This window comes from Anolis sagrei, chromosome 6, assembly GCF_037176765.1.
Source record: "Anolis sagrei isolate rAnoSag1 chromosome 6, rAnoSag1.mat, whole genome shotgun sequence".
Lineage (NCBI taxonomy): Eukaryota > Metazoa > Chordata > Lepidosauria > Squamata > Dactyloidae > Anolis > Anolis sagrei.
In genome coordinates this window covers 14998411-15024876 of record NC_090026.1, presented here as the reverse complement: position 1 = coordinate 15024876, position 26466 = coordinate 14998411, and the positions used below count along the sequence as shown (strand labels likewise).

At 44.3% G+C, this 26466-nt stretch overlaps 1 protein-coding gene across 2 annotated transcripts in view; it reads right to left on the bottom strand.

Annotated features, from left to right (window-relative positions):
- The window catches only part of PRSS8 (serine protease 8), a 32164-nt gene extending 19309 nt beyond the window's left edge, over positions 1 to 12855 (bottom strand). For both annotated transcript variants that reach the window (XM_060780184.2, XM_060780183.2), the window contains exon 1: positions 12697 to 12855. In XM_060780184.2, the coding sequence (XP_060636167.2) occupies positions 12697 to 12751 (55 nt within the window). In that variant the 5' untranslated portion in view covers positions 12752 to 12855. The remainder of the gene's footprint in view (positions 1 to 12696) is intronic.
- Between the last annotated feature and the right edge of the window lie 13611 nt (positions 12856 to 26466).

The following is a 26466-nucleotide window of genomic DNA, read 5'->3' as shown; positions in this document are numbered from 1 at the left end:
CTCCTGGGGCTCAACCTTTTTTGGGTAGCAAACATCTAAAGGAGACAAGACGGAGCTCAAAGAATGTTACAGGTAACTCTCAATACATGCCTCAGGGTGCATTTGTCCCATTTCCTTGAATTCTAAGGTGGTTCCCAGCAGTGTGATCCAAAAGGTCAGTTTGTCCTCTTTACGTTCCTACGAGGGTGGGTCAAAAAGTAATGCCTCCATCGCTCTAACTTTTACTTCTTTCACAGCTTCTAGACCATCTATGCATGATATTATAGAGGTAACCTTACTCTACTAATATAGTCTTTTCTTGCTCAGATTGGCTGATTAGAACCATGAATCTGAAGCTAAAAGAAAGAGTCGTCATTGAATTTCTGGCCAAAGAAGGCTGTGCACCAGAGAAGGCTGTGCACCATAATTGTTTGATGGGGACGCTATAATGGACATCAGCAGCGGGAGGCGTTGGCTGAAGAACTTTGAAAGTTTCAGATTCAATGACTTGAATCATAGAATCAAAGAGTTGGAAGAGACCTCATGGGCCATCCAGTCCAACCCCTTGCCAAGAAGCAGGGATATTGCATTCAAATCACCTCTGACAGATGGCCATCCAGCGTCTGTTTAAAAGCTTCCAAAGGAGGAGCCTCCACCACACTCTGGGGCAGAGAGTTCCACTGCTGAACGGCTCTCACAGTCAGGAAGTTCTTCCTCATGTTCAGACGAAATCTCCTTTCTTGTAGTTTGAAGCCATTTTTTCACGTCCTAGTCTCCAGGGAAGCAGAAAACAAGCTTGCTCCCTCCTCCCTGTGGCTTCCTCTCACATATTTATACATGGCTATCATATCTCCTCTCAGCCTTCTCTTTTTCAGGCTAAACATGCCCAGCTCCTTAAGCTGCTCCTCATAAGGCTTGTTCTCCAGACCTTTTATCATTTTAGTCGCTCTCCTCTGGACACATTCCAGCTTGTCAATATCTCTCTTCAATTGTGGTGCCCAGAATTGGACACAATATTCCAGGTGTGGTCTAACCAAGGCGGAATAGAGGGGTAGCATTATTTCCCTAGGTCTAGACACTATGCTCCTCTTGATGCAGGCCAAAATCCCATTGGCTTTTTTTGCCGCCACATCACATTGTTGGCTCATGTTTAACTTGTTGTCCACGAGGACTCCAAGATCTTTTTCACACGTATGTTAAAATGTTAAAGAAGCTTTAAAATGATGGGTCATGGAGCACAACCTGAATGTTTCCCACAATCGTTTTGATGCCTGGGTTAAACGATGACACAAATGTGTAGAATTTGATGGTGACTATGGTGAACCATAGTTTTTGTATAGAGGATCGTTCAGGCTATGATCTGTAGCAACTTCTGCTGTTATATGTTCTCTCGTAATATTTTTATGACACAGGAGGTAACATTTTTGACCCATCTGCGTATATCTATACAAGTAGTCCCTGAGTTACAAACATCCGACTTACAAATGACTCATAGTTAAGAACAGGAATGAGACAACAGGAAGTAAGAGAAATCTACTGCTAAAAAGGGGAAATCATTCCTGGAAGAATTATCATGAGGAAAAGGCATCTCCACTGAAGCTTTCTGACCAATCCTTTCCGCAACAAGCCAATTTTTTCAAAATCCAATGATCACAGGGACAGAAAGTGAGGTGAAATCTTCCGCACAGGGACATAGACAGCAAAACAAACACCTTCCCTATGCTATCAAAATCTTTTATTTATTTGTGTATGTGTATGTGTGTATAAATAAAAGCTTTTGATAGTGTGCGTATTTGTGTGTGTATGTGTGTATAGGAGCCCCTGGTGGCACAGTAGATAAAACCGCTGAGCTGCTGAATTTGCTGACCAAAAGGTTGGTGGTTTGAATCCAGGGAGTGTGAGTGAGCTCCTGCCTCAGCTTCTGCTGACCTAGCAGTTCGAAAACATGCAGATTTTTTTTGTCGTGTCAGGAGCGACTTGAGAAACTGCAAGTCGCTTCTGGTGTGAGAGAATTGGCCATCTGCAAGGATGTTGCCAAGGGAATGAATGGACGTTTTGATGTTTTACCATCCTTGTGGGAGGCTTCTCTCATGTCCCTGCATGAGGAGCTAGAGCTGATAGAGGGAGCTTATCCACGCTCTCCCCAGAACCTATGACCTGTCCCATCCCTGCCAGCTATGGGTTTCACCCACTGCATGCAGATGTGAGTAGATCATTCTGTAGGGGGTTGGACTGACGCCAAAGGATGGAAGTTGTAGTTCACCCTGCATCAAACACAGCACTGTGACCCCCACCCCACTGACAACGGACCTGGACCACATTTTGCACACAAAAACCCCACGACCAACAGAAGTCACTCTTATCCAGAGAGCACTGAACCCAGCCAACAATGGATCTGGACCAAACTTGGCACACAGACTCAACATGACCAACTGTGAATACTGACAGGTGTTTCGGGAAAATTGCTCTGGGAATCTCAGAGCTGTAGTTCGGTCTTATGCCCATGCCTGCTCTAAGTCCATCGGTTTCATCAAACAAACCTTCTTGTGTCACAATCTCTATATGCTTCCATTTCTGAGCATCTAATAGTCTCCCTTCTGCTTCAATTACATATTGTAATAATCTTCCATATTGGGTTGTTGTAGGTTTTTCAGGCTATATGGCCATGTTCTAGAAGCATTCTCTCCTGACATTTCACCTGCATCTATGGCAAGCATCCTCATAGATGCTGGCGAAACGTCAAGAAAGAATGCTTCTAGAACATGGCCATATAGCCCGAAAAACGTACAACAACCCAGTGATTCCAGCCATTAAAGTCTTCGACAATCTTCCATATTTCTTCTCTATTTGATCATCTAATATTCCTAATCAAAACAATTCTGGCTTTGACTGCGATCATATTGTCAAAATCTTCTGGTTCATATAAGTACCCAATATTTTCTTGCTTGACCACAAATCTCAACAAGTCAGTTTGTTATCTTGATGGTTCCAAGTTGGCCAGTTCTTTCCCATTCTTGCAGGAAAATAAGAACAAAATATTAACTGTTTGTTCCGATAATGATATAGATATCAGAATAATAAATTCCATGGCAAGCACTTGCTTAGGAAGGGCACAGAAAACTAGGGAGTGATTGAATGTAATGGAGTTTCTTGAGTGTGGCTGAATGAAGCACTGAACGGAAGTAAAGTTTCTTGCAAGTCCCTCTTATCTGAACTAACTGGAACAGGTACTGTAAGCCTTGCACATTAATCCCAGTCTTTGTCAATAAAGGAAACAAGTTTCTAATAAGAGAGGTGTCAGAGTTCAAGCTGTTTAGAAAGCTATGCCTTGTAATCGCTGCTGAAGAAACTCTAACGTGATTACTCACTTAGTTTGACTCTTTACACACAATGAAGACAGGAGGGAGCGTAAAAGAGGCGAACGTCCCAGGGTGCAGCTATACTGTAGAATTAATGTATTTTGATGCTACTTCACCTGCCATGGCTCAATGCTATCGAATCCTGGGAGTTGTAGTTTGGTGAAGCTGAAGTCCTTTAAAAAGCTACAGCTCCCTGGATCCCATAGCATGAATCTTAGCAGTTAAAGTGGTGCCAAACTACTTTCTATACTAAAGATGCACCCCAAGTGTAATGAACCACATATGGAATCCTGGGAGTTGTACCTTGGTGAGGCTGAAGTCCTTTAAAAAACTACAACTCCCAGGATTCAATAGCATTAAACCTTGGCAGTTAAAGTGGTGCCAAATTACATTGTTTCTATACTGGAGATTCACCCCAAGTGTGATGAACCACACATGGAATCCTAGGAGTTGTAGTTTGGTGAAGCTGAAGTCCTTTAAAAACTACAACTCCCAGGATTCCATAGCATAAAACTCTAGTAGTTAAAGTGGTGCCAAACTACATTATTTCTATACTGGAGATGCACCCCAATTGTGATGAACCACGTATGGAAACCCGGGAGTTGTAGTTTGGTGAGGCTGAAGTCCTTTAAAAAACTACAACTTCCAGGATTCCATAGCATTAAACCTTAGCAGTTAAACTGGTGCCAATCTACAATATTTATACTGGAAATGCACCCCAATTGTAATGAATCACGTATAGAAACCCGGGAGTTGTAGTCGGCAAGGCTGAAGTCCTTTAAAAAAAAATACAACTCCCAGGATTCCATAGCTTTAAACCTTAGCAGTTAAAGTGGTGCCAAACTACATTATTTCTATACTGGAGATACACCCCAAGTGTAATGAACCACATATGGAATCCTGGGAGTCAGCCATGTAGCCGGGGGGGGGGGGGGGGGCTCGGGGGGCTTCAGTCCCCCCCCCCCTCGAAATTCTCATGGTGGTTCGCGAAAAGGCCTTACTGGTGCATTATTTAAACTGTTATGTTTATTCATATCATGATCTGATCACCATACTCAATATATCCCATATGCATGGGGGTATTGGGGTAATGATACAAAAGGTTTGCTAGGCTAAACCCTCTTTCACTCAGACTCAGCCCCCCCCCCCCGAAACTCAGCCCCCCCGAAACCCCCCCTGAAAATGTTTTAGCCCCCCCCCCCCCCCGAAACGAAATCCTGGCTATGGGCCTGCTGGGAGTTGTAGTTTGCTAAAGCTGAAGTCCTTTAAAAAACCACAGATCTCAAGATTCCAAAGCATTAAATCTTAGCAGTTAAAGTGGTGCCAAACTACATTATTTCTATACTGGAGATGCACCCAAGTCAAATGAACCATGTATGGAGTCCTAGGAATTGTAGTTTGGTGAGGCTGAAGTCCTTTAAAAACCTACAACTTCCAAGATTCCATGGCATTAAACCTTAGCAGTTAAAGTGGTGTCCAAACTACATTATTTCTATACAGGAGATACAGCCAAGTCAAATGAACCACGGCACATCCACCTGCTTACAAGTCAAGGGAATACAATTAATCTGATTCTTTGACTAGATTATGCAAATGCTCAGCACAGATTGATTCCAAGGTTCAGCTCAACTACTTGAGGATTTGGACATGCCATGAAAACAAACATTACTTGCACATTAACTGGACAAGACGGCTCACTGTTCTCACGGGCTCAGCTCCAAGCCTCTTCTCTCCAAGGAATCTGGTTACAAAGAGTTTCGGGCTTGTTGGAATGAAAGATAACAGGAGTTTCACGCAACCCGGTAGCCGGCTGATCCTTTTGTAGATGATCTCTGCTCTCTTTTACCAAGTAAAAGGATGTGTACATTGAGTCTTTAGTAACCAAGGGTGCATCAACACTGTAGAATTAATGCAGTTTGACACTTTAACTGCCAAGGTTCAATGCTATAGAACAGAGTGGTTCCCAACCTGTGGTCTGTGGACCACTCGTGTTCCACAAAAATTAAATATGTCCATTACTATACTGTTGCAATGAGAGAGACTGGTCTTGCAAAACTCTCTTAAAGTACTGAGGCTTATTAAATATGGCTTCTGTAGGCGAACAGATGGTAACTACTAGATGGTATGTGTTCTGTATGGAAACTAGAGCCCATTAAGTCTAGTCGTGTCCAACTCTGGGGGTTGGTGCTCATCTCAATTTCTCAGCCAAAGAGCTGGCGTTGTGCATAGACACCTCCAAGATCATGTGGCCAGCATGACTGCATGGAGCGCTGTTACATTCCCACCGGAGTGGTACCTATTGATCTACCCACATTTTGCATGTTTTCAAACTGCTAGGTTGGCAGAAGCTGGGGCTAACAGTGGGAGCTCACACCGCTCCCCGGATTCAAACCTGCCACCTTTCGGTTAGCAAGTTTAGCAGCTTTAAGTTTAGCTTGAGAGAGGTACCCCATAAAGAAGTGTTTCTCAACCTGTGGGTCCCCAGATGTTTTGGCCTTCAGCTTCCAGAAATCCTAACAGCTGGTAAATTGGCTGGGATTTCTGGGAGTTGTAGGCCAAAACACCTGGGGACCCATAGATTGAGAACCACTGCCATAAAGTCATTTCCGACCTCCTCCCCTTCCTATCTGTGTTTTCCTAAAACCCTGAGACCTTTGTCCTCTAGGAATGTCGCACCCATCCCAGCCCCCTCACCAAGCACACAAGGCTGCTTGCAGGAAGAAGGATAGCAGAACAGGATGTGTTTGCTTTCTCAGACCACCCCTACCTGCTCCACCTACTATCACACAACCCCCACCTGGCCCAGACCACAGGTAAACAACCTATATTCCTAAATTCACAAATGGTAATCTGTTACCCAACAGGAAATACACGCTGCATGGCACGTCCGTCTACTAAATGACCTTTATTTGTGAAGCACATCTTTGAGAAAATAAAGGTGTAACAAACTGCACACCTGTGCAGACATCACTAAAATATATACATATATCTTTCTCTCTCACACACACATATATAGTGCACATCTCTGGGTGTAACTAGCTACATTCTAGGATTAACATCACTGTAAGTACCATGGCTCAATGCAATGGAATCCTGGGAGTTGTAGTTCTACAAGATCTTTAGCCTTCTCTGCTAGAGTGCTGGTGCCTCAACACACTACATTTACTATTATTTCCACTATGGCAGTTAAATTGGTGTCAAACTGCAGTAATCATTGAATGTAGATGCATCTTCTACCTGCCAGGATTCCAAGAAAATAATAAATAATGGATAAAACCAAAAAAGGATGAAAAGGGAAGCCTTCCTGCACAAGCGGTACCTGTTGATCTACTCACATTTGCATGTTATTTTAACTCTTAGGCTGGCAGAAGCTGGGGCTAACAGCGGGAGCTCACCACAATCCCCGGATTCAAACTTTTAAATACAGACTTGGTACTATCAAGCATAGTTCACTTAACGCCTTGAATATGTTTGATTGTTGGAGCCAGTGTAGCATAGTCATTATAAAGTGTACCAACATAGTACAATGGCTGCAGTTTGACACCACTTTGACGGCCATTACTCACTGTTATGGAACCCTTGGAGTTGTAGTTTGGTGAGACACCATCATACTTTGTCAGAGAAGGCTAAAGATATTATAAAACTACAGCTCTTAGAATTCCATAGCACTGAGACATGGTAGTTAAAGTGATGTCAAACTGTATTCATTCTACAGTGTTGATGCACCTTTAGTGTTGTCTTAGGATTAGAGGAGACCCGGGTTCGAATCACCATTCAGCTATGTAAACCCATTGGGCGGCTTTCAGAAAAACACATTTTCTCAGTCTTAGAGGAACTGAATGGATAACTGGGTTTCTGTGAGTTTTCCGGGCTATATGGCCATGTTCCAGAAGCATTCTCTTCTGATGTTTCTACCACACCTAGGGCAGGCTTCCTCAGAAGTTGAGAGATTAGTTGGAAATTAGGCAAGTAGGGTTTATATATCTGTGGAAAGTCCAGGGTGGGAGAATGAATTCTTGTCTGCGTGAGGCAACCTGGACTTTCCACAGATATAGAAAGCATGGTTGCTTCCTGTCAGGGCCAGCCAAGGGCGGCTCAACCCATTACGCAAAGTAAGCATTTGCAGTATAGTTGATTTTGCCCAGGGGCGCTCTTGAGGCGCTCTTGGGGGAAAATAGACCTCGACATATGCGAGTTGTAGTTACTGGGATGTATAGTTCACCTAAAATCAAAGAGCATTCTGAAGTCCACCAATGATGGAATTGAACCAAATATGGCACACAGAACTCCCACGACGAACAGGAAATATATATCAGTGATTGGTTGGGGGCGGGGGGCGCCAAAATACTGTTTGCTTACCGTTGAAAATTACCTAGGGCCGTCTCTGGAGCCAGCTAACACCTTCCAACAAAGGATCCCCAAGCAGGAAGCAGGCAAAAAAGCCTTGAAGCTGCAAGGCTTTTCGATGCTAATCAAGCTGGCCAACTGTAACATTCACACTTGTCTCAAGAGGGATATTGACAAGCTGGAATGTGTCCACAGAAGGGCAAACAAAATGATCTATGATCTGGAAGCCTGTCTGGGGAGGGGGGATCCTTTGTTGGGAGGTGTTACCTGGCCCTGACAGAAAACAGCCAAGCTTTGAAGCTGCAAGGTTTTTCAATGCTAATCAAGCTGGCCAACTGCAACATTCACACTTGCCTCAAACAGACAAGAGTTCTTTCTCCCACCCTGGACATCCCACAGATATATAAACTCCACTTGCCTAGTTTCTGACAGACCTCACAACCTCTGAAGATGCCTACCATAGATGTGGGTGAAACAGCATGAGAGAATGATTCTGGATCATGGACATACAGCCTGAAAAACTCACAGCAACCTAGTGATTCCAGCCATGAAAGCTTTCAACAACTCAATGGATAACCTTCCTGGAACATATCATAGAATCATAGAATTGGAAGAGACCTCGTGAACGATCCAGTCCAACGCCCTGCCAAGAAGTAGGAAAATCACATTCAAAGCACCCCTCTTGCAAAAAAAAAAGCCTAATAGTAGGCTCGTCACATGTTGGAAATGAATCGAAAGCACCCAACACAACAAAAGTTAGATTGCGATTAGTCCTTTTAATCATAAATCTGGAAAGGTATGGAGGAAGGTTGAGGAGAAGACTCTTACAAGGTCCATTTCCCTAATGTATGGCTAACTTGACAGCCAGATCCCACAGATCCCAAGCAGATGACTAGTGTCACAAAGCAGAGCTTCCAGGCAGGTGCCTCTTTTAAATAAACTAACTTCTCCCAAATACTTGCTCACAAACCAACAGTGAATCACTTTGGTTTGTCTTCCTCATACACCGTGACAAAGCAATAAATTATTCTGCATCATCACACGACCAGGTAAACACGCCTTGACCCAGCTTCTAAGGTGTCCCAACAATTCCTTCTCGCCAAAGGTGCATCTACACCAGGCATGGGCCAACTTGGGCCCTCCAGGAGTTTTGGACTTCAACTCCCACCATTCCTAACAGCCTCAGGCCCCTTCCTTTTCCCCCTCAGCCGCTTAAGCGGCTGAGGGGGAAAAGGAAAGGGCCTGAGGCTGTTAGGAATGGTGGGAGATGAAGTCCAAAACTCCTGGAGGGCCCAAGTTGGCCATACCTGATCTACATTGTAGAATGAATGCAATGCAACAATGCTTTTAACTACCAAGGCTCCAAGCTATGGAATCCTGGAAGTTGTAGTTTTAAAACACTCCTCTGCCAAAGAGCATTAGCACCTCACCAAACTACAAATCCCGGGATTCTACAGCATGGAGCCAAACTGGATTGATTCCATTGTCTAGATCAGTGGTTCCCAACTTTTTTTCTGACCACTTGAACAGGAACAACTCTCCAAAATTAGTACCAAAAGGGTTACAAATCGGTTTAGATTCAGTTTGGTTATTTGGGGTGCTGATTCGGAAAATTGCATCAGCTAGACCACATCAGTTCTAGTTTCTGATACAGAATATATGCCATCCAGTAGTTGCTATCTGCTCACCCACAAAAAAACATATTTAATAAGTCTCGGCGCTATAAGAGGGTTTTGTGAGACCAATTGCTCTAGTTGCAATGGTGTCGTAACGGTGAGGCCGCAGTCCATATTTTAGTTCATGTGGACCACTGGTGGTCCATGGACCACAGGTTTGGAACCACTAATGTAGATGCACCCCAAATACCATGTCTGAGTTATCAATACCAGAAGATGGTTCATCTTTTTTTCTGGAGGGACACCCAACGGGTTGCAGCTAACAGCCTGATCTCCGCAGCCTGGTTGCCAAACCGGATTCGGTTCCCAGCAGAATATGATAGAAATGGCCAGCAGGCAAAAGGAAGGGGTGTGGATGCAGGAAAAGAAAAGTACAGCGCTTAGCAGTCTTATTAGCACAGCGGAAAGGAAAAGCGAGGGACAGAATAACTGTAGAGCTTGGGAAAATTATACCACACAATGATGAAAACCCGTTTTGAAAGATTGTAGCTGTTTTTAATGTATTTGGGGATGTTCAATCTGAAAAGCATCGTAAATACGGGTACATCTCCACTGTAGAATTAATGCAGTTTATTATGATTATTATTATATTATTATTATAATCATTAGTGTTGTAGTTTTCTTTAGCCTTCTCGGCCCATGAGTGCTGGTGCTTTGTGAACTACTAATCCCAGGATACCATTGTACAAATATTTGGCCCTGGCAATTAAAGTGGTAATCAAACTACATTAATTCAACAGATCAGATGTATTCAGTGACATATCACACACAATTCTTTCCACAATTCGATATTCTGGTGCTGCCCCAAACTACTACTACTACTACTACTAATAATAATAATAATAATAATAATAATACTTTATACCCCGCCTCCATCTCCCCAAGGGACTCGGAGCGGCTTACATGAGGCCAAGCCCAACAACACATCAATAAACAAGAAAGCAATAACAAAAAATAACAGCAATAAAATTAAATAAATCACATATAAACAACATGCAAGGATTTAAAAATCTATGGATTCCATTGTATTAAGCCCTGGCAATTAAAGTGGTATCAAACTGCATTAATTCAACAGTGTAGATGCACTCAGTGTCGCACCACACACATACCCCTTTCCACAGTTTGATATTCTGGTGTTGCCCCAAACTAAAAATCCCATTATTCCATAATACTGAGCCCTGGCAATTAAAGTGGTATCAAATTGCATCAGTTCAACAGTGTAGATATACTCAGGGTCATACGATATATCTACATGCTTCTTTCCACAATTCAATTTTCTGGTGCTGCTCCAAACTACAAATCCCATGATTCCATAGTATTGAGCTCTGGCAATTAAAGCGGTATCAAACTGCATTAATTTAATAGTGTAGATGTATTCAGGGTCATACCACACATACCTTTGCAGAGTTTGATATTCTGTGCAAAGGTGTGTGTGTTGTGACTACAAATCCCATGATTCCATAATACTGAACCCTAGCAATTAAAGAGGTATCAAACTGCATCAATTCAACAGTAATAGATTTACTCAGTGTCATACCACACACACACTTCTTTCCACAATTCAATTTTCTGGCGCTGCCCCAAACTACAGATCCCATGATTCCATAGTATTGAGCCCTGGCAATTAAAGTGACATCAAACTGCATTAATTCAACAGTTTAGATGTACTAAGTGTCATACTACACACACTGCTTCCTTCCACACTTCCATATTGTTATCTATTCCATTTTGACTAAGCTGATGTTCCTAGTAGATTGCCTTCCATTCCTTTAAGTGGACGTTTACCTTTCACATCAACAAAGAAGATGTCCTGGAAGTTTGTTAGAAGACTTTAAACCCAAATCCTCCTCCTGTGTACTCTTCACTCCCCAAAGAAATCTTACTAAGTCACATATTACAAAACGTTAAACCAAGTGGCAGAAGAAAAGGTACATGACCGACCGAACAAATCTGAGCACTTTTTTAGGATTGAGAATGCCAGTGTCCTGAAAAACTTGCATAGATTTTTGGAAAGGGTTTACGAGCCACAATTTTGCAGTTTGCCCCCACTTGAACAGCTGTGGCTTGATGCTATGGAATCTTGGGATTTGTAGTTCACGAAGCACCAGAGCTCTTTAGCAGAGAAGGCGAACGACCTTGTGAATTAACAGAGTTGTTATTTTGGGACAAAGACTTCCATAATCCCCCAGTTTGGATTACTTGAGGGTGCATCTTCACCAGGCTTGGGCAAAGTTGGGCCCTTCAGGTGTTTTGGACTCCAACTCCCACCATTCCTAACAGCCTCAGGCCCTTTCCTTTTCCCCCTCAGCCGCTTAAGCGGCTGAGGGGGAAAAGGAAGGGGCCTGAGGCTGTTAGGAATGGTGGGAGTTGGAGTCCAAAACATCTGAAGGGCCCAAGTTTGCTCATGCCTGATCTACACTATAGAATGCATGCTATCTGACATCATTTCAATTACCATGTCTCAATGCTATGGAATCCTTGGAAGTTGTAGTTTAGTGAGGCACCAGCATTCTTCGGCAAAGAAGGCTCAAGACACTGTTAAACTACAACTTCCCAAGGTTTCCTAGCATTGAGCCATGGCAGTTAAACTGGAGTCAATGTTGCATTGGGTCTGCAATATAATTACATCCTTAATGTTGTTTTTGGATTATGCCAAACCTGGGTTCGAATTCCCAATTGACCATGGAAAAGCATTAGATGCCTTTCAGCAAATCCCATTTTCTCAGCCTTAGAAGGAAAGGAAGGCAAGCCTCATGTAAGCTACCCCGAGTCCCCTTGGGGAGATGGTGACAGGGTATAAATAAAGGTATTATTATTATTATTATTATTATTATTATTATTATTATTATTAGAAAACTTGCCAAGGAAACCATAGGTTGGCAACGAATTGAAGGAACTCAACATAACCAAGGTCAGATGGTGATGATGAGTCTCGTCACTTTGGAATGGTATGTATTGCTCAGTGCATGGCAGTCCTGGGAGCTGTAGTTTCCCAAAGTCTTTTGCCTTCTCTGCCATAGAATCAAAGAGTTGGAAGAGACCTCATGGGCCATCCAGTCCAACCCCCTGCCAAGGAACAGGAATATTGCATTCAAATCACCACCGACAGATGGCCATCCAGCCTCTGTTTAAAAGCTTCCAAAGAAGGAGCCTCCACCACACTCCGGGCAGAGAGTTCCTCACCAAACTACAACTCCCATAGCACTGAAGTGGTGTCAAACTGCATCCCATTCGACAGTGAAGGTGCACTCTAGGGAGATTCCTCCAAAGCCAGGTAACCATTCCAAAGCCTGCCCAACCTCGCCCAGGTAGAGTTTTCCTCCTTGGCTACTTACCACAGCTGAGTAATAGTCTCAATCCAAGTTCCAAGCTTCTCTTTTGCCTCCTCATGGCTTTTTCTTTTTCCCTCTCGTGTGTGGATTTCAGCCTTTCAGGAGAAAGAGCAGGCCAAAGAAGGTGCTACAGGTAACCCAGCGGACAGGTGGACTGAGAAAGAGGCGGTGCTCCCAGACTCTTGCCTCCTTCCTTAGGATGACTGACAAGCTGCCCAACCTGCTGGGGTGGAGTTAGGCTCTCTGCCCCAGCCAATCACTTGCTTGCTCTCCTGGGCGTGATTTGCATACTCACCTGTCACCAGCCCAGGTGGGGCCTTCCTCCATCTCATTGCTGCAGTGAAGATTGGCTGCTGTTTGACTCCACTTTAACTGGCATAGCTCAGTGTTATGGAACAATAGGAGTTGTGGTTCTACTACAGACATGGGCAAACTTCAACTGGTAGGCTGTTAGGAATTGTGAAAGCTGAAGTCCAAAACACCTGGAGGACCGAAGTTTGTCCATGTCTGTATCTATCAGCTGTTAAGAATTGAGTGAGCTGAAGTCCAAAACACCTGGAGGGCTGAAGTTTGCCCATGCAGTTTGAACTGCCATAGCTCAATGCTATGGAATCTTGGGAGTTGTAGTTTGAGGAGGCCCCAGCACTCTGTGGCAGAGAAGGTGGAAAACTGCCAAGGTGCAATGCTATGGGATCATGAGACTTATCGTTTTACAAGGTTTTCAGTGTTCCCTGTCATAGAGGTCTGGAACCTTACTAAACTACAAATCTCAGGATCCCAGGTCAAATTGCACCTTCAGTGTAGATCCACCCAGGCTCTCTCCACCACTTTTCATTCATGTTATATTGTTTCTTCCCCACAAAACACAAGAGAGGAGTAGGGAAGAGCCCCAGAAGTCTGGAAAGTTACTTTTTTCAGACGGCGATGCAGACTTCCACATTTCAGAGGTTGCATCTACACCACTGGTTCTCGACCTGTGGGTCCCCAGATGTTTTGGCCTTCAACTCCCAGAAATCCTAAGAGCTGGTATACTGGCTGGGATTTCTGGGAGTTGTAGGCCAACTTCCAGGTTGAGAACCACTGAGCTATACTATATTGCAAGTCGCTTCTGGTGTGGGAGAATCAGATGTTGCCCAGGGGACATCAGGATGTGTTACTATCCTGTGGGGAGGCTTCTCTCATAACCTGGGGATCACAACCAGATACAGTGAAGACATCTGCCCTTGCACTTTGCTACCCTGCTGCTGAATACACATGCCCAGTGTGGAATACATCTCACCACATTAAACCAGTGGCTGTGGCTCTTAATGAGACATGCCACATTATCACAGGATGTCTACCGCATGCACCACTGGAGAAATTGTACTGTTTATCTGGCATTGCACCACCTGATACCCTTCGGGAAGTAGCAGCGAGGAATTAAAGGAACAAGGCAGTGCCATCTCCAGCCCATCCTCTGTTCAGATATCAGCCAACATGCCAATGACTTAAATCAAGAAACAGCTTTCTAAGATCTACAGAGATACTCACAGGAACACCTCAGCAAACAAAAGTCCAAAAGTGGCAGCCTAAAATCCAGCACCTTAATCAGTGGCTGCGTCCAGATGAGACACTCCTTCCTGGACACACAGAAGGGTGGGTGACCTGGAAGGCGCTGAATGGGCTTGCGCTCTGGCACCACGAGATGCAGAGCTAACCTTAAGAAATGGGGCCACAAAGTGGAGTCCAGGACATGTGAGTATGGAGAATAGCAAAGCACAGATGACCTACTACAATGCGACCTGAGCCCTGCCACATGCTCAATGGAAGACTTTCTCACAGACACGTCAGAGGCACTCCAAGTGGCCAGCTTCTGGTCAAAGGACATTTAGCATAATGCCCCTTTTAAAACTTTGTTTATGTTTTTAAATGCATTTTAACTGTACCCTCAAGCCCCCGGTGGCGCAGTGGGTTAAACCCTTGTGCCAGCAGGACTGAAGACCGACAGGTTGCAAGTTCAAATCTGGAGAAGGCATGGATGAGCTCCCTTTGTCAGCTTCAGCTCCCCATGCGGGGCATGAGAGAAACCTCCCACATGGATGGTTTTAATTTTTTTGGTCGTGTCAGGAGCGACTTGAGAAACTGCAAGTTGTTTCTGGTGTGAGAGAATTGGCCGTCTGCAAGGACGTTGCCCGGGGGAAGGCCTGGATGTTTTGATGTTTTATCATCCTTGTTGGAGGCTTCTCTCATGTCCCCCCATGAGGAGCTGGAGCCGATAGAGGGAGCTCATCCATGCTCTCCCCGGATTAGAACCTGCGACCTGTCGGTCTTCAGTTCTGCCAGTACAGGGGTTTAACCCACTGCGCCACTGGGGGCTCCACATGGATGGTAAAAACATCAAAACATCCGGCGTCCCCTGGGCAATGTCCTTGCAGATGGCCAATTCTCTCACAACAGAAGCGACTTGCAGTTTCTTAAGTTGCTCCTGACATGGGAAAAAAAACTGTACCCTCAACTTGCTTCTGACACTATAAATAAAAACAAATAAATAGTGGGTTTGCAGCTTCTTAAATAAGTATAAAACTTCACCCTTTGACTATGGGAGAACTTTCCTCAAGCAGAAGCCTTTTGTGAATGTGAAAGCTTGCATTTTCTGACATTAGCATAAGAAAGTTGGGTGGAAGGCAGCAGTTTATTTGCTTTGTATCCTTAATGGAGGCAGTGCCGACTATCTAATGTGCTTTTGAATATGGAAATGGTTCGCATTCCTTAGCTCAGTTTTCTCAGCCAATGATCTCCGGATGTTTTGAAATGGAACTGCACCGCTCATTCATAAACCCCAGTTAATATGACTACTTGCTCAGAACAATGGGAGTTGTAATTTAAAACCATGTTGGAAAAGACTGCTTCAGGACACCTTAATATGGAACTGTTATTAGAGCTGGAGAGCAAAGGCAGGAAATATAGATTTACTCATAGTTGCATGCAAAGTCTTTCTCAGATGGAAGTTGAGTTTGGAAGTTTTGGAATGGATCCTACTATGCGTGTTCCCAACTTATTTTTATATGGTGTCCCTTTATTTCAGTCTAAAGCAGTGGTTCTCAACCTTCCTAATGCTGCGACCCCTTAATACAGTTCCTTGTGTGGTGTTGACCCCAGCCATAAAATTATTTTGTTGCTACTTCAGAACTGTAATTTTGCTACTGTTATGAATTGTCATTTAAATATCTGATATGCAGGATGTATTTTTATTCACTGGGCCAAATTTGGCACAAATACCCAACACACCCAAATTTGAATACTGGTGAGGGATTGGCGGGGATTGATTTTGTAGTTACTGGGATTTATAGTTCACCTGCAATCAAAGAATATCCTGAACTTCACCAATGATGGAATTGAATCAAACTTGGCACGCAGAACTCTCATGACCAACAGAAAATACTAGTAGGGTTTGATGGGCATTGACCTTGAGTTTTGGAGTTGTAGTTCACCTACATCTAGCGAGCACTGTGGACTCAAACAATGATGGATCTGGACCAAACTTGGCACGTATACTCAATATGCCCAAATGTGGAGACTGGTGGAGTTTGGGGGAAATAGACCTTGACTTTTGGGAGTTGTAGTTGCTGGGAATTATAGCTCACCTACAACCAAAGAGCACCCTGAACCCAGCCCACAATGGATCTGCACCAAACTTAACACACTACCTACATGGCCAAAATTGAATACTGGTGGGGTTTGGGGGGGGGGGGTAGTTTTTGAATTCTCGGAGTTGTAGTTCACCAACACCAAAAAGGAAGAGAAGGACAGGTGGAGACATCTTCACCCTTCTCTGCCAAAAGGGTTCCTGAGACTATCAGAAATATGTGGTGCCCCCTTTGAAACTCCCCTTACGACCCCCAACCCAATGGTCCCGACCCCTAGGTTGAGAAACACTGGCCTAAAGATTAGAAAACAAACAAGATATGCTGTAGAAAGTTCAAAGTTTTGATCTTTGTCATCTTTCTCTAAGTTACCCAGACCATTATCAGATTAAAGACATTGCAAAACATTAAAAAATGGTGTTGAGGCACCCATGGCTCACAGAGAAACAGGGACTGAGGTTGCAGTGCATGAAAAAGGTATATTTAGGGCTGTGAATTATGGTAATCATGACTTTGTCACATGGTTTCATTGTGTGGACCTGTCACAGGTTCCCACGGCAGGGACTCGGGTTCAATCCTCGGACATTCCAGGAGTTCCCAAGCTTTGCGTTTCCAGCTGAGAGGCACGTGAAGGGTGATTCAACATCTGTCAGAGAAATTAAAGGTTTCCTGTCCCGCCGCATGTGAGTTGGGACCTGTCATAGTCGACAGGTGAGGCCTCCAGCGGCAAGAAATGAAGGGGCAGGAGCCTTCTGTGGCTCCGATAACTGTTGCTCCTGTCCCAAGGCTGTGTTAAGGTGCTTCTTTCTGGGTGTGGATGTTTTGTCAGACAGATGTAAAGGCAATTTTAGAGCCACGTGGCTGGTGTCATGGCTGGAGCATGACTTCGGCTGCTAGGTTAATCCCAGGGACACGTTCCTCTCCAGCTGTGAAATCTATACATCAGGACTTGAACTAGCCATAATCTCTCAGACTAATCTGCCTCACAGGGTTTGCTGTAGAGAGCCAGAAAAAGTTTTGTGTAAAATAAAATACAAAGAAATAATATGTTCTCAAAGGCTTTCATGGCCTGAATCACTGGGCTGCTGTGAATTTTCTGGGCTGTATGGCCATGTTCTGGAAGCATTCTCTCCTGACGTTTTGCCCACCTCTATGGCAGGAATTCTCAAAGGTTGTGAGGTCTGTTGGAAACTAAGCAAGTGGGGTTTATCTGTCTGTCGAATGTCCAGGGTGGGAGAAAGAACTCTTGTCTGCTTGAGACAAGTATCAAAGTTACAGTTGATCACCTTGATTAGCACTGAATGGCCTTGCAGCTTCAAAGCCTGGCTGCTTCCTGTCTGGGCCAGTTAAGGATATTAGAGGTAAAGATGAAGCACTTTGGCCACAGCATGAGAAGACAGGAAAGCTTAGAGAAGACAATGATGCTGCGGAAAATGGAAGGAAAAAGGAAGAGAGGCCGACCAAGGGCAAGATGGATGGATGGTATCCTTGAAGTGACTGGCTTGATCTCGAAGGAGCTGGGGGTGGCCACGGCCAACAGGGAATCTGGCGTGGGTGGTCCACAAGGTCACGAAGAGTCGGAAATGACTGAACGAATAAACAACAACAACAATATCCCTCTTGAACTGTGTTGCTGAGAACTGGACAGTCTTCCAGGTAAGGTCTCACCAATGAGACTCTGACTTCCCTTGATCTTAATGCTATACTTCTCTTAATGCTATGGAATCGTATTGGCTTTTTTAGCAGCCGCATCATACTGTTAGAAGCCACGGTGGTGCAAGGTTGCCGGTTCGAATCCGCGAGGAGGGATGAGCTCCCATCTGCCAGCTCTAGCTTGCAGGGACACCAGAGAATCCTCCCAGCAGGGTGGCAACACATCTAGGTGTCCCCTGGGCGACATCTCTGTAGACAGCCAATTCTCTCACACCAGAAGCGGCTTGCAATATGTATTCAAGTCTCTTCTGATACAATAAAAAAAAATCACACTGTTGACTCATGTTCAGCTTGTGGTCTACCTAGATTCCTTTCACGTGTGCTATCATTCTGTTATTCAAAAGGGAGAAATCAAACATGTAATAGGAAACATGGTATCGGAAAAGAGTTATATGACTCCTGTGGACTGCTAAAAAGATTAGTAAATGGGTATTAAAGCCAAGGCAGTGACATCTCCGTCCCATCCCCTGTTTGGATATCAGCCAGCATTCCAATGACTTAAATAAATAAATAGTTTTCTAAGATTTACAGCGACATTTGTTGGAACACCTCAGCAAGTGAGAGTCCAAAAGTGGCAGGCTAAAACCCGGAACCTCAGTCAATGGCTGATACCAAATGAGAGACTCCCCCCTGGGCACACAGAAAACTGGGTGACTTGGAAGGCGCTGAACAGACTGCGCTCTGGCACCACAAGATGCAGAGCCAACCTTAAGAAATGGAGCTACAAAGTGGAATCCACGAAATGCGAATGTGGAGAAGAGAAAACCACATACCACATATTACAATGCAACCTGAGCCCTGCCACATGCACAATGGAGGACCTCCTTATAGCAACACCAGAGGCACTCCAAGTGGCCAGCTACTGGTCAAAGGATATTTAATAGAATGCAAAGTTTGCAAACTTTGTGTGTGTGTGTTTAATACAATATCACTGTTTGGTTTGCTCCTGACACAATAAATAAAGCCAATCAAGCCTGAGTTGTCCCTAAAAGCCAAGATGACTAAACTAAAACTGTCATACTTTGGACTTATCACTGGATGATGGTGTCACATGTATTCATTTTTCCCATTTCCTTCCTCCTTTTTATAGAAGGAAGAGAGAGGAAGACCACATTCCAAATGGATAAATTCAATCAAGGAAGCCACAGTCTTGGGTTTGCAAGACATGAGCAGAGCAGAGCATGACCTGGAGATCTCTCATTCAGGGGATAGCTATACATTTAAGCCACCTTAATGACAACAACAAACCTTTCCTTCCCCTCCTTCAATCCTCTTCTTGCTGGAAAAAAGGCATGGTGGACTTCTGCCTCTCATGCTGCTGCCCTATGAGCTCTAAGGGTAAATAGTAGCAACCCTTAAATAGGTGTTAGTGAGCAGATGCTATCACACAGCCTTATTTCCTTCTCAGCCCCTGTGACTTTGGGGGTTGCATTGTTTAAAATTCTAGCAGGAGGCATCCATCCATCAAGGTGCTAAGTTAATCCCACCAGGCAGAGTTGGCTCTGATCTCAGCTTCCTGGCCGCTTTTCCTCCCTGGAAAAAAAATTCCCCAAAGGAAAATGGAAAGTAGTCTTGACAGAGCCTGGATGACAATGAAGATAGGGCTGTTGCTTTCAGGACACAACCCACTCCTACAACTATTGGGATAGGAAGTAAGTACTTTGAAATAAATGTTTGTGTAAAGGGGATAATCCAAAACTATTATAATAATAATATTTTTTTCCCTGATATAAAATGTCATTAATATGTATGTATGTGCTTTCAAGTTGCTGGCTGACTTATGATGATGACCTTATGAATTTTCATAGGGTTCTCTTAGTCAGGAAATACTCAATGACAGTTTTGTCAGTTAGCCTACAGTGCCTAGTATTATTAGCAATGTTTATCCAAGTACAATAATATAATAATAATAATAATAATAATAATAATATTTAAAGATGGAACTGCACAAGCCAATAAAGGTGGTCCCAATGGTGATCGGCACACTGGGTGCAGTGCCTAAAGACCTTGGCCTGCACTTAAACACAATCGGCGCTAACAAGATTACCATCTGCCAGCTGCAAAAGGCCACCCTACTGGGATTTGCACGCATTATTCGCCGATACATCACACAGTACTAGACACTTGGGAAGTGTCTGACTTGTGATCCAATACAACAGCCAACAGAGTGACCTTGTTTGCTATGTACACCTACAAACCCACAAAAATAGTAATCAAGGAAGACCATCTTACTCGTCCAACAAGGGATCGCCTAAGTAATCTTGTTGTGTTTCAAATAACAACAACAACAACAACAATAATGACAACCCAGCATATATATCTCATTTGCTGTGACATACTGTGTTTTTGTGTCAGTAAATTATAATAATAACTTTATTTTTGTACCCTGCCTCCATCTCCCCGAAGGGACTTCGGGCGGCTTACGTGGGGACAAGCCCGATCAAACATAGTTAAAGTAACACATTAAAACACATAATCAACAGCATAAAACAAAATAAAACAACAACATTAAATAGCATATGAGCGACCATCAAACCAACAACCAAGTAGCCTGCAATAATCGACAAATTTATAACTAAAGCAGATTCCACTTAATTTCCAAGATTAGACAGGAACTAGTACTTGTAGGATACTTTGACTTGTTCCTAATTAAAACACTCATAATATTTCTATGTGTGTGCCCTCAAAGTCACCTGTTGCTGTTGCCATATGGCAACCCCATGATTTTCTTAGGTAAGGAATACTCAAAAGTGGCTTTTGTCAGAAATATTAAAAATTAACTGGGTAAGTGTGAGTCAAGCACTGAAAGAGTTAGTAAGCGGAAGCCTGTTAGTGGATTAAAGCTAGTGTTGTCCTGAGGGTTAGGGTCACCACAAGACAGGCGACAGCAGCACTGGGGTGGACAATTCCATTGGGTCCTGCAGACCTATTTAAAAGATTCATTACTGCTTTTGAGGTTTTTAAGTTATGCTTGGGTGGGCAGGAAAAAAGGTAGTCCAGTGAATCAGGGGTGGGGTTAAATGGCCATAAAAGCAGCATTGCAGGATGCATGAGGCTGGTGGACCATTGCTTTCCCAACCCTTCTAATATGGAGAGACCCAGTCCTACTAATAGTCAGTGAGAGTTCTGCTTCAAATGGAAGATTGTGAGGCAAGGAAATATTAAGATGGCAGCTTCCTAGCTGGAGAATTCCCTTAAACTACCTCCCGCTGTTAGCCCCAGCTTCTGCCAACCTAGCAGTTCGAAAACATGCAAATGTGAGTAGATCAATAGGTACCGCTTCAGCGAGAAGGTAACGGTGCTCCATGCCAGCCACATGACCTTGGAGGCATCTACAGATAATGCCGGCTCTTCCACTTAGAAATGGGGATGAGCACCACCCCACAGAATTGGACACAACTAATAATATATTATAATTATATATTTTATATTACATGTAATATTACTAATAATATTACAATATAATGGTATAGTACAATATAGTAATATATAATACTGATATTGTACTATGGTAAAAATATAATATATTGTAAGCTGCTCTGAGTCCCATTTGGGGTGAAAAGGGTGGCATACAAATGTCGTTAAAAAATATAATAAGTTGGCAGTTCATCAGCTGTAATCATGATTTATATGCAAATCCAATAAGGACAAAAGAACATGCATAGAGTGCATTCATTTCACCCCTGAATAATTACTACTTGTTCAGTCCTGTCTGGGATTTTAAGAAACTATGTCCTTATCATGGAATACAATGAGTAATAAACAAATGAAACGAAAGATAGGAGCCTATTTGCAACATAGTTCCGGTTGCTCCCTCTTTTACTACCCTTGCTCTTGTGTCTGTAGAGTTTATCAGTAAGACCTTTCTTGATCACGTATCTGCGTCTCTTGAACCTCTGCCTAATTACTGTCATTTAGATTGCTGTTCGAGGCACAAAAGCAGGAGAAATTAATTGCTCGTTCTCTTCCTTCCACCTTTGATCTCTCTCTTCCTTAAGAATGTGGGCAGCCCTCATGAATGAGTGGTAGAACCCAACGCTCTGTTCCTCAGGTCTAGTCAGACGTCATCCACCCATACAAGTGACCACAAAGAACAGGGACTTATCAGTCATGTTTCCAACTATCGAGAGTTATGCAACATTTTTTGAAGTTGATTTTTCCTCATTCCTCAATCAGAAGTCACATACCTGTATGATGTAGTGGCAAAAGAAGGGATAGAACCTCTAGTTTTGGGGCTGAATTTGATCTCCTGGAAGTTCCCCACTCAATCTTCGGTGACTATAGGACACTTCCATTTCCCCAGCCTTGTCTGCTGTGGGGCTGCCCATTGCTCTGTACCACCCACACCTTCCTACATCACAGAGGAACATGGCAGGTGCAGATCAGGTGAAACTGGATACCTACCTGAGGTCCAAGAGGTTGCTTCAGCCAAGAATCCAGGGGTTCTAGTATTCAGCCCATGGAGAGTGACTTGAGTAATTTGCTTCCACTGTAATAAATATTCACTAGCAAAGGTTTAGTGTAAGGATAAGTTCAGACTTAGGTTCAATTCCCCAACCACCTATGAGATTTACCACTTAGTCCCAGATCAACTACTCCTTTTCCTATTTTTGACCTATCTCACAAGGTTGTCTTCAGGATAAAATGGAAAATGAGCGAAGAGGTGTGGATAGTGCCCTGAGCTTCTTTGAGAAAGGGTGAAACAGAAGTTGAGGGAATGTGAGATATCAATAAAGGTAAACCTTGGAATAATTATGTTGGTGTCCAATCTTGGATGCTAAGCAGTCACACCTGCTCCGTACTCAAATGGAAGATCTCAAAAGTAGTGGTTCTCAACATGTGGGTCCCCAGATGTTTTGGCCTTCAACTCTAAGAAAGCCTAACAACTGGTAAACTGGCTGGGATTTCTGTGAGTTGTAGGCCAAAACACCTGGGGACCCACAGGTTGAGAACCACTGCTCTAAAGGATATCAGTTGCTATAGGCCATTTTGCAGAAAAAGGCAATGGCAAACCAACTATTAAGTATTCCTTTCCTAAGAAAACCATTTTAAATTCATGGAGTCACCACAAATTCACATACACATTTTAGGCAAATGGGTTGTTGTAGGTTTTTTGGGCTGTATGGCCATGTTCTGGAAGCATTTCCTCCTCACGTTTTGCCTGCATCTGTGGCAGGCATCCTCAGAGGTTGTGAGGTCTGTTGGAAAATTGGGTTTATATATCTATTGAAGGTCCAGGGTGGGAGAAATAACTCTTGTCATTTGGAGCTACGTGTGAATGTTTCAATTGGCCACCTTGATTAGCATTTGATGCCCTGACAGTTTTTAGGCGTGGCTTGTTACTGCCTGGGAAATTCCTTTGTTGAGAGGTGATTAGGTGTTCCTGATTGTTTCTTATTTATTTATTTATTTATTTGATGCACTTATTAACCGCCATTCTCAGCCCATAAGGGCGACTCATGGCGGTGTACAGTACACATAAAAGACAATTACAAAAAAGCCAGTTTCAACAACATATAAACTATACAACAATTACAGACTACACTAAAAATCCGCTTCGTCTCTTAGTGGAATCATAGCCAGTCTCATATTCCTTGTTCCATTCCAGTTCTCATTACCGTATTGTTTAGCACTTAATTAAATGCCCTCTAGAACAGCCATGTCTTAAGGCTTTTTCGAAAGGACATGAGGGAAGGCGCCTGTCTGATGTGTGCAGGGAGAGTGTTCCACAGCTGGGGGGCCACCACCGAGAAGGCCCTCTCCCTCGTCCCCGCCAAACGTGCCTGTGAGGCAGGCGGGATCGAGAGAAGGGCCTCCCCAGACGATCTCAAGGTCCTCGTGGGCTCGTAGGCCAAGATGCGTGCTCGGTTTGACTCGCTCGGATCCGAACGCCACACGCTCTCTAGTTCCCTCTTCCTTCGCTTCATCACTGCCAGCTCCTCAGTAAACCAAGGGGCTGGTTTAGCTCGGCTACTTGAGAGGGGACGTTCCGGAGCAATCATGTCAATAGCCCTGGCCATCTCCCCATTCCAGAGAGCCACCAAGGCTTCGACATGGTCACCTACCGAGGTGGCGGGAAAATCCCCAAGAGCCGCCAGGAATCCATTCGGATCCATCAGCCTCCTGGGGCGGACCATTTTAATAGGTCCTCCACCTTTGCAGAGGTTAGGGGGCGCAGTGAGCCTAAATCTGATCAGGAAGTGGTCGGTCCATGGCAACGGAGAGATGGACAACTCCTCCACACCGCCACCCTGTTCCCATCCCTGGCAGAAAACCAAATCCAATGTGTGTCCAGCACAGTGGGTGGGGCCAGATATTTGTTGGGACAGCCCCATGGTTGCCATGGCAGACATGAAGTCCTGAGCCGCACCTGTGAGGGTCGCCTCGGCATGGATGTTGAAGACTTCAACGCCAGGCTCGAGACCACCCCCGCTAGCTCAGGTAGGGAGACTGTAGTGCAGCGAGGTGGACGGTACACTAACAGAATCCCTATTCTGTCCCGGTCACCCACCCTCAGGTAGACGCTTTCAAAATTTGCGGTCTGCGGGATGGGGCACCTGGTCAGATGGATGGAATCTCTATAGACCACTGCGACCCCGCCTCCCCGCCCTCCGGATCTCGGTTGGTGCTGCACGGAGAAGCCCGGAGGACAAAGCTGGGTCAGATTTACTCCTCCAGCTTCATCCAACCAGGTCTCCGTGATGCACGCCAGATCTGCCCGCTCGTCCAGGATTAGGTCCTGGATCCAGGTCGTTTTTCCGTTGACAGATCTAGCGTTCAACAGCACCACCTTCAGTCCAGAGGGTCCGCTCACCTGGTTACACCAATTTACCTTAGGAGACCGAGTTGGAATTGTTAATGTTTTGGATAAATGGTCCGAATTTGGCCGAATTTGAGGTCTCCTTTTCCCGCATCTCCTCCTTCCCACCACGACCTCTATGGGGGCCCCTCGGCTAGTGGAACACCTCCCCTCCTCTATGCCGCAGTTCCTGACCAGGGTCTTAATCTCTATTTCATCAGATGTTTGAAATGTTGGCGTTTTTTCTTGCCAATTACTTTGGTCTTCTTTGTCCCCCCTCCCCTCCTCATTGTTCTTCACAGGCTCCAGCCCACTTCCTCCCCTGCTTCTTCCACCAGTCAATAGTATCAGAGACAGTATACATAGGAGGGTGGGGGACCACATGGATGGGAACAATACACTTCGGTAGATGGTAAATACAGATGGTAAACGTTCAACCGCAAAATAGGGTGGTCCCTAGAGTGCTAGAGTCTTAAGTGCAACAGTAGTAACAGTAGCAAAATCCACGGCTACAAGGGTAGTTCTTAAAGTGCAGGAACTTAAAGTGCGACAAGATATTAAAGTGCAACAAGCCCAAAACTTGGCCCTCAATGCTACTAAAGTGCGGCAGGGGGACTCGGGGAAGGGACAAAGTGCAAAAACAGTTGGCGACAGAGGCAGGCGCCTTTAAAGTGCTGTGCTATGCTCTTATTATCACATTAGCAGCAAGTTAGGATGGAACTATAACGTTCGATGTTGGCAATATGTAAACACAGTAAACAAGAGATTGACAGTTGGCACAAGTGCTATGATTCAGATGTAAAACAGACGATTGATGTAAGACAGCGGATGGACCTCCGGAGGTGGTCGACACGGTGGCGGTCGGCCCAGTTGGTCTCTATCCGGTTAAATTGCGCAGGCAACACAAGGCCAAGGCAGGTGCAACACAGCTTTATAGTCACTCCCTCCTTGGAGGGTTGCTGAGTCGCACCCAGTTGGAAAGGGCCTGGGGCTTCTCCTACTCACAAGTAGTCCAGGGCAGCCAAGCTGGATGGAAGGATTCAGGACCCCTGTGGCAGGAGCAGCAGCAGTCTGAGACTAGGCCAAGGCAGGTGCAACACAGCTTTATAGTCCCTCCCTCCTTGGAGGATTGCTGAGTCGCACCCAGTTGGAAAGGGCCAACTGGGTCTTGTTTGTAGGTTGTAGGTCTTGTCTATAGTTTGTAGGTTGTAGGTCTTGTCTGGAGTTTCCCTGTGTTTGAGTTTTGTTCTTTATTTACTGTTATAATGTTAGAGTTTTTAAATTCTGGTAGCCAGATTTTGTTCATTTTCATGGTTTCTTCCTTCTGTTGAAATTGTCCACATGCTTGTGGATTTCAATGGCTTCTCTGTGTAGTCTGACATGGTGGTTGTTGGTGTGGTCCAGCATTTCTGTGTTCTCAAATAATATGCAGTGTCCAGGTTGGTTCATCAGGTGCTTTGCTATGGCTGATTTCTCTGGTTGAAGTAGTCTGCAGTGCCTTTCACGTTCCTTGATTCATGTTTGGGCATTAGGGCTGTCCAACCACGGAAAAATTTGTTTCTAAATTCGATTCATTTTTTGGGGATTTTTGCGTTTCGTTATTTAAAAGAATTCCGAATTTTTTCTTTAAAAAAGTTC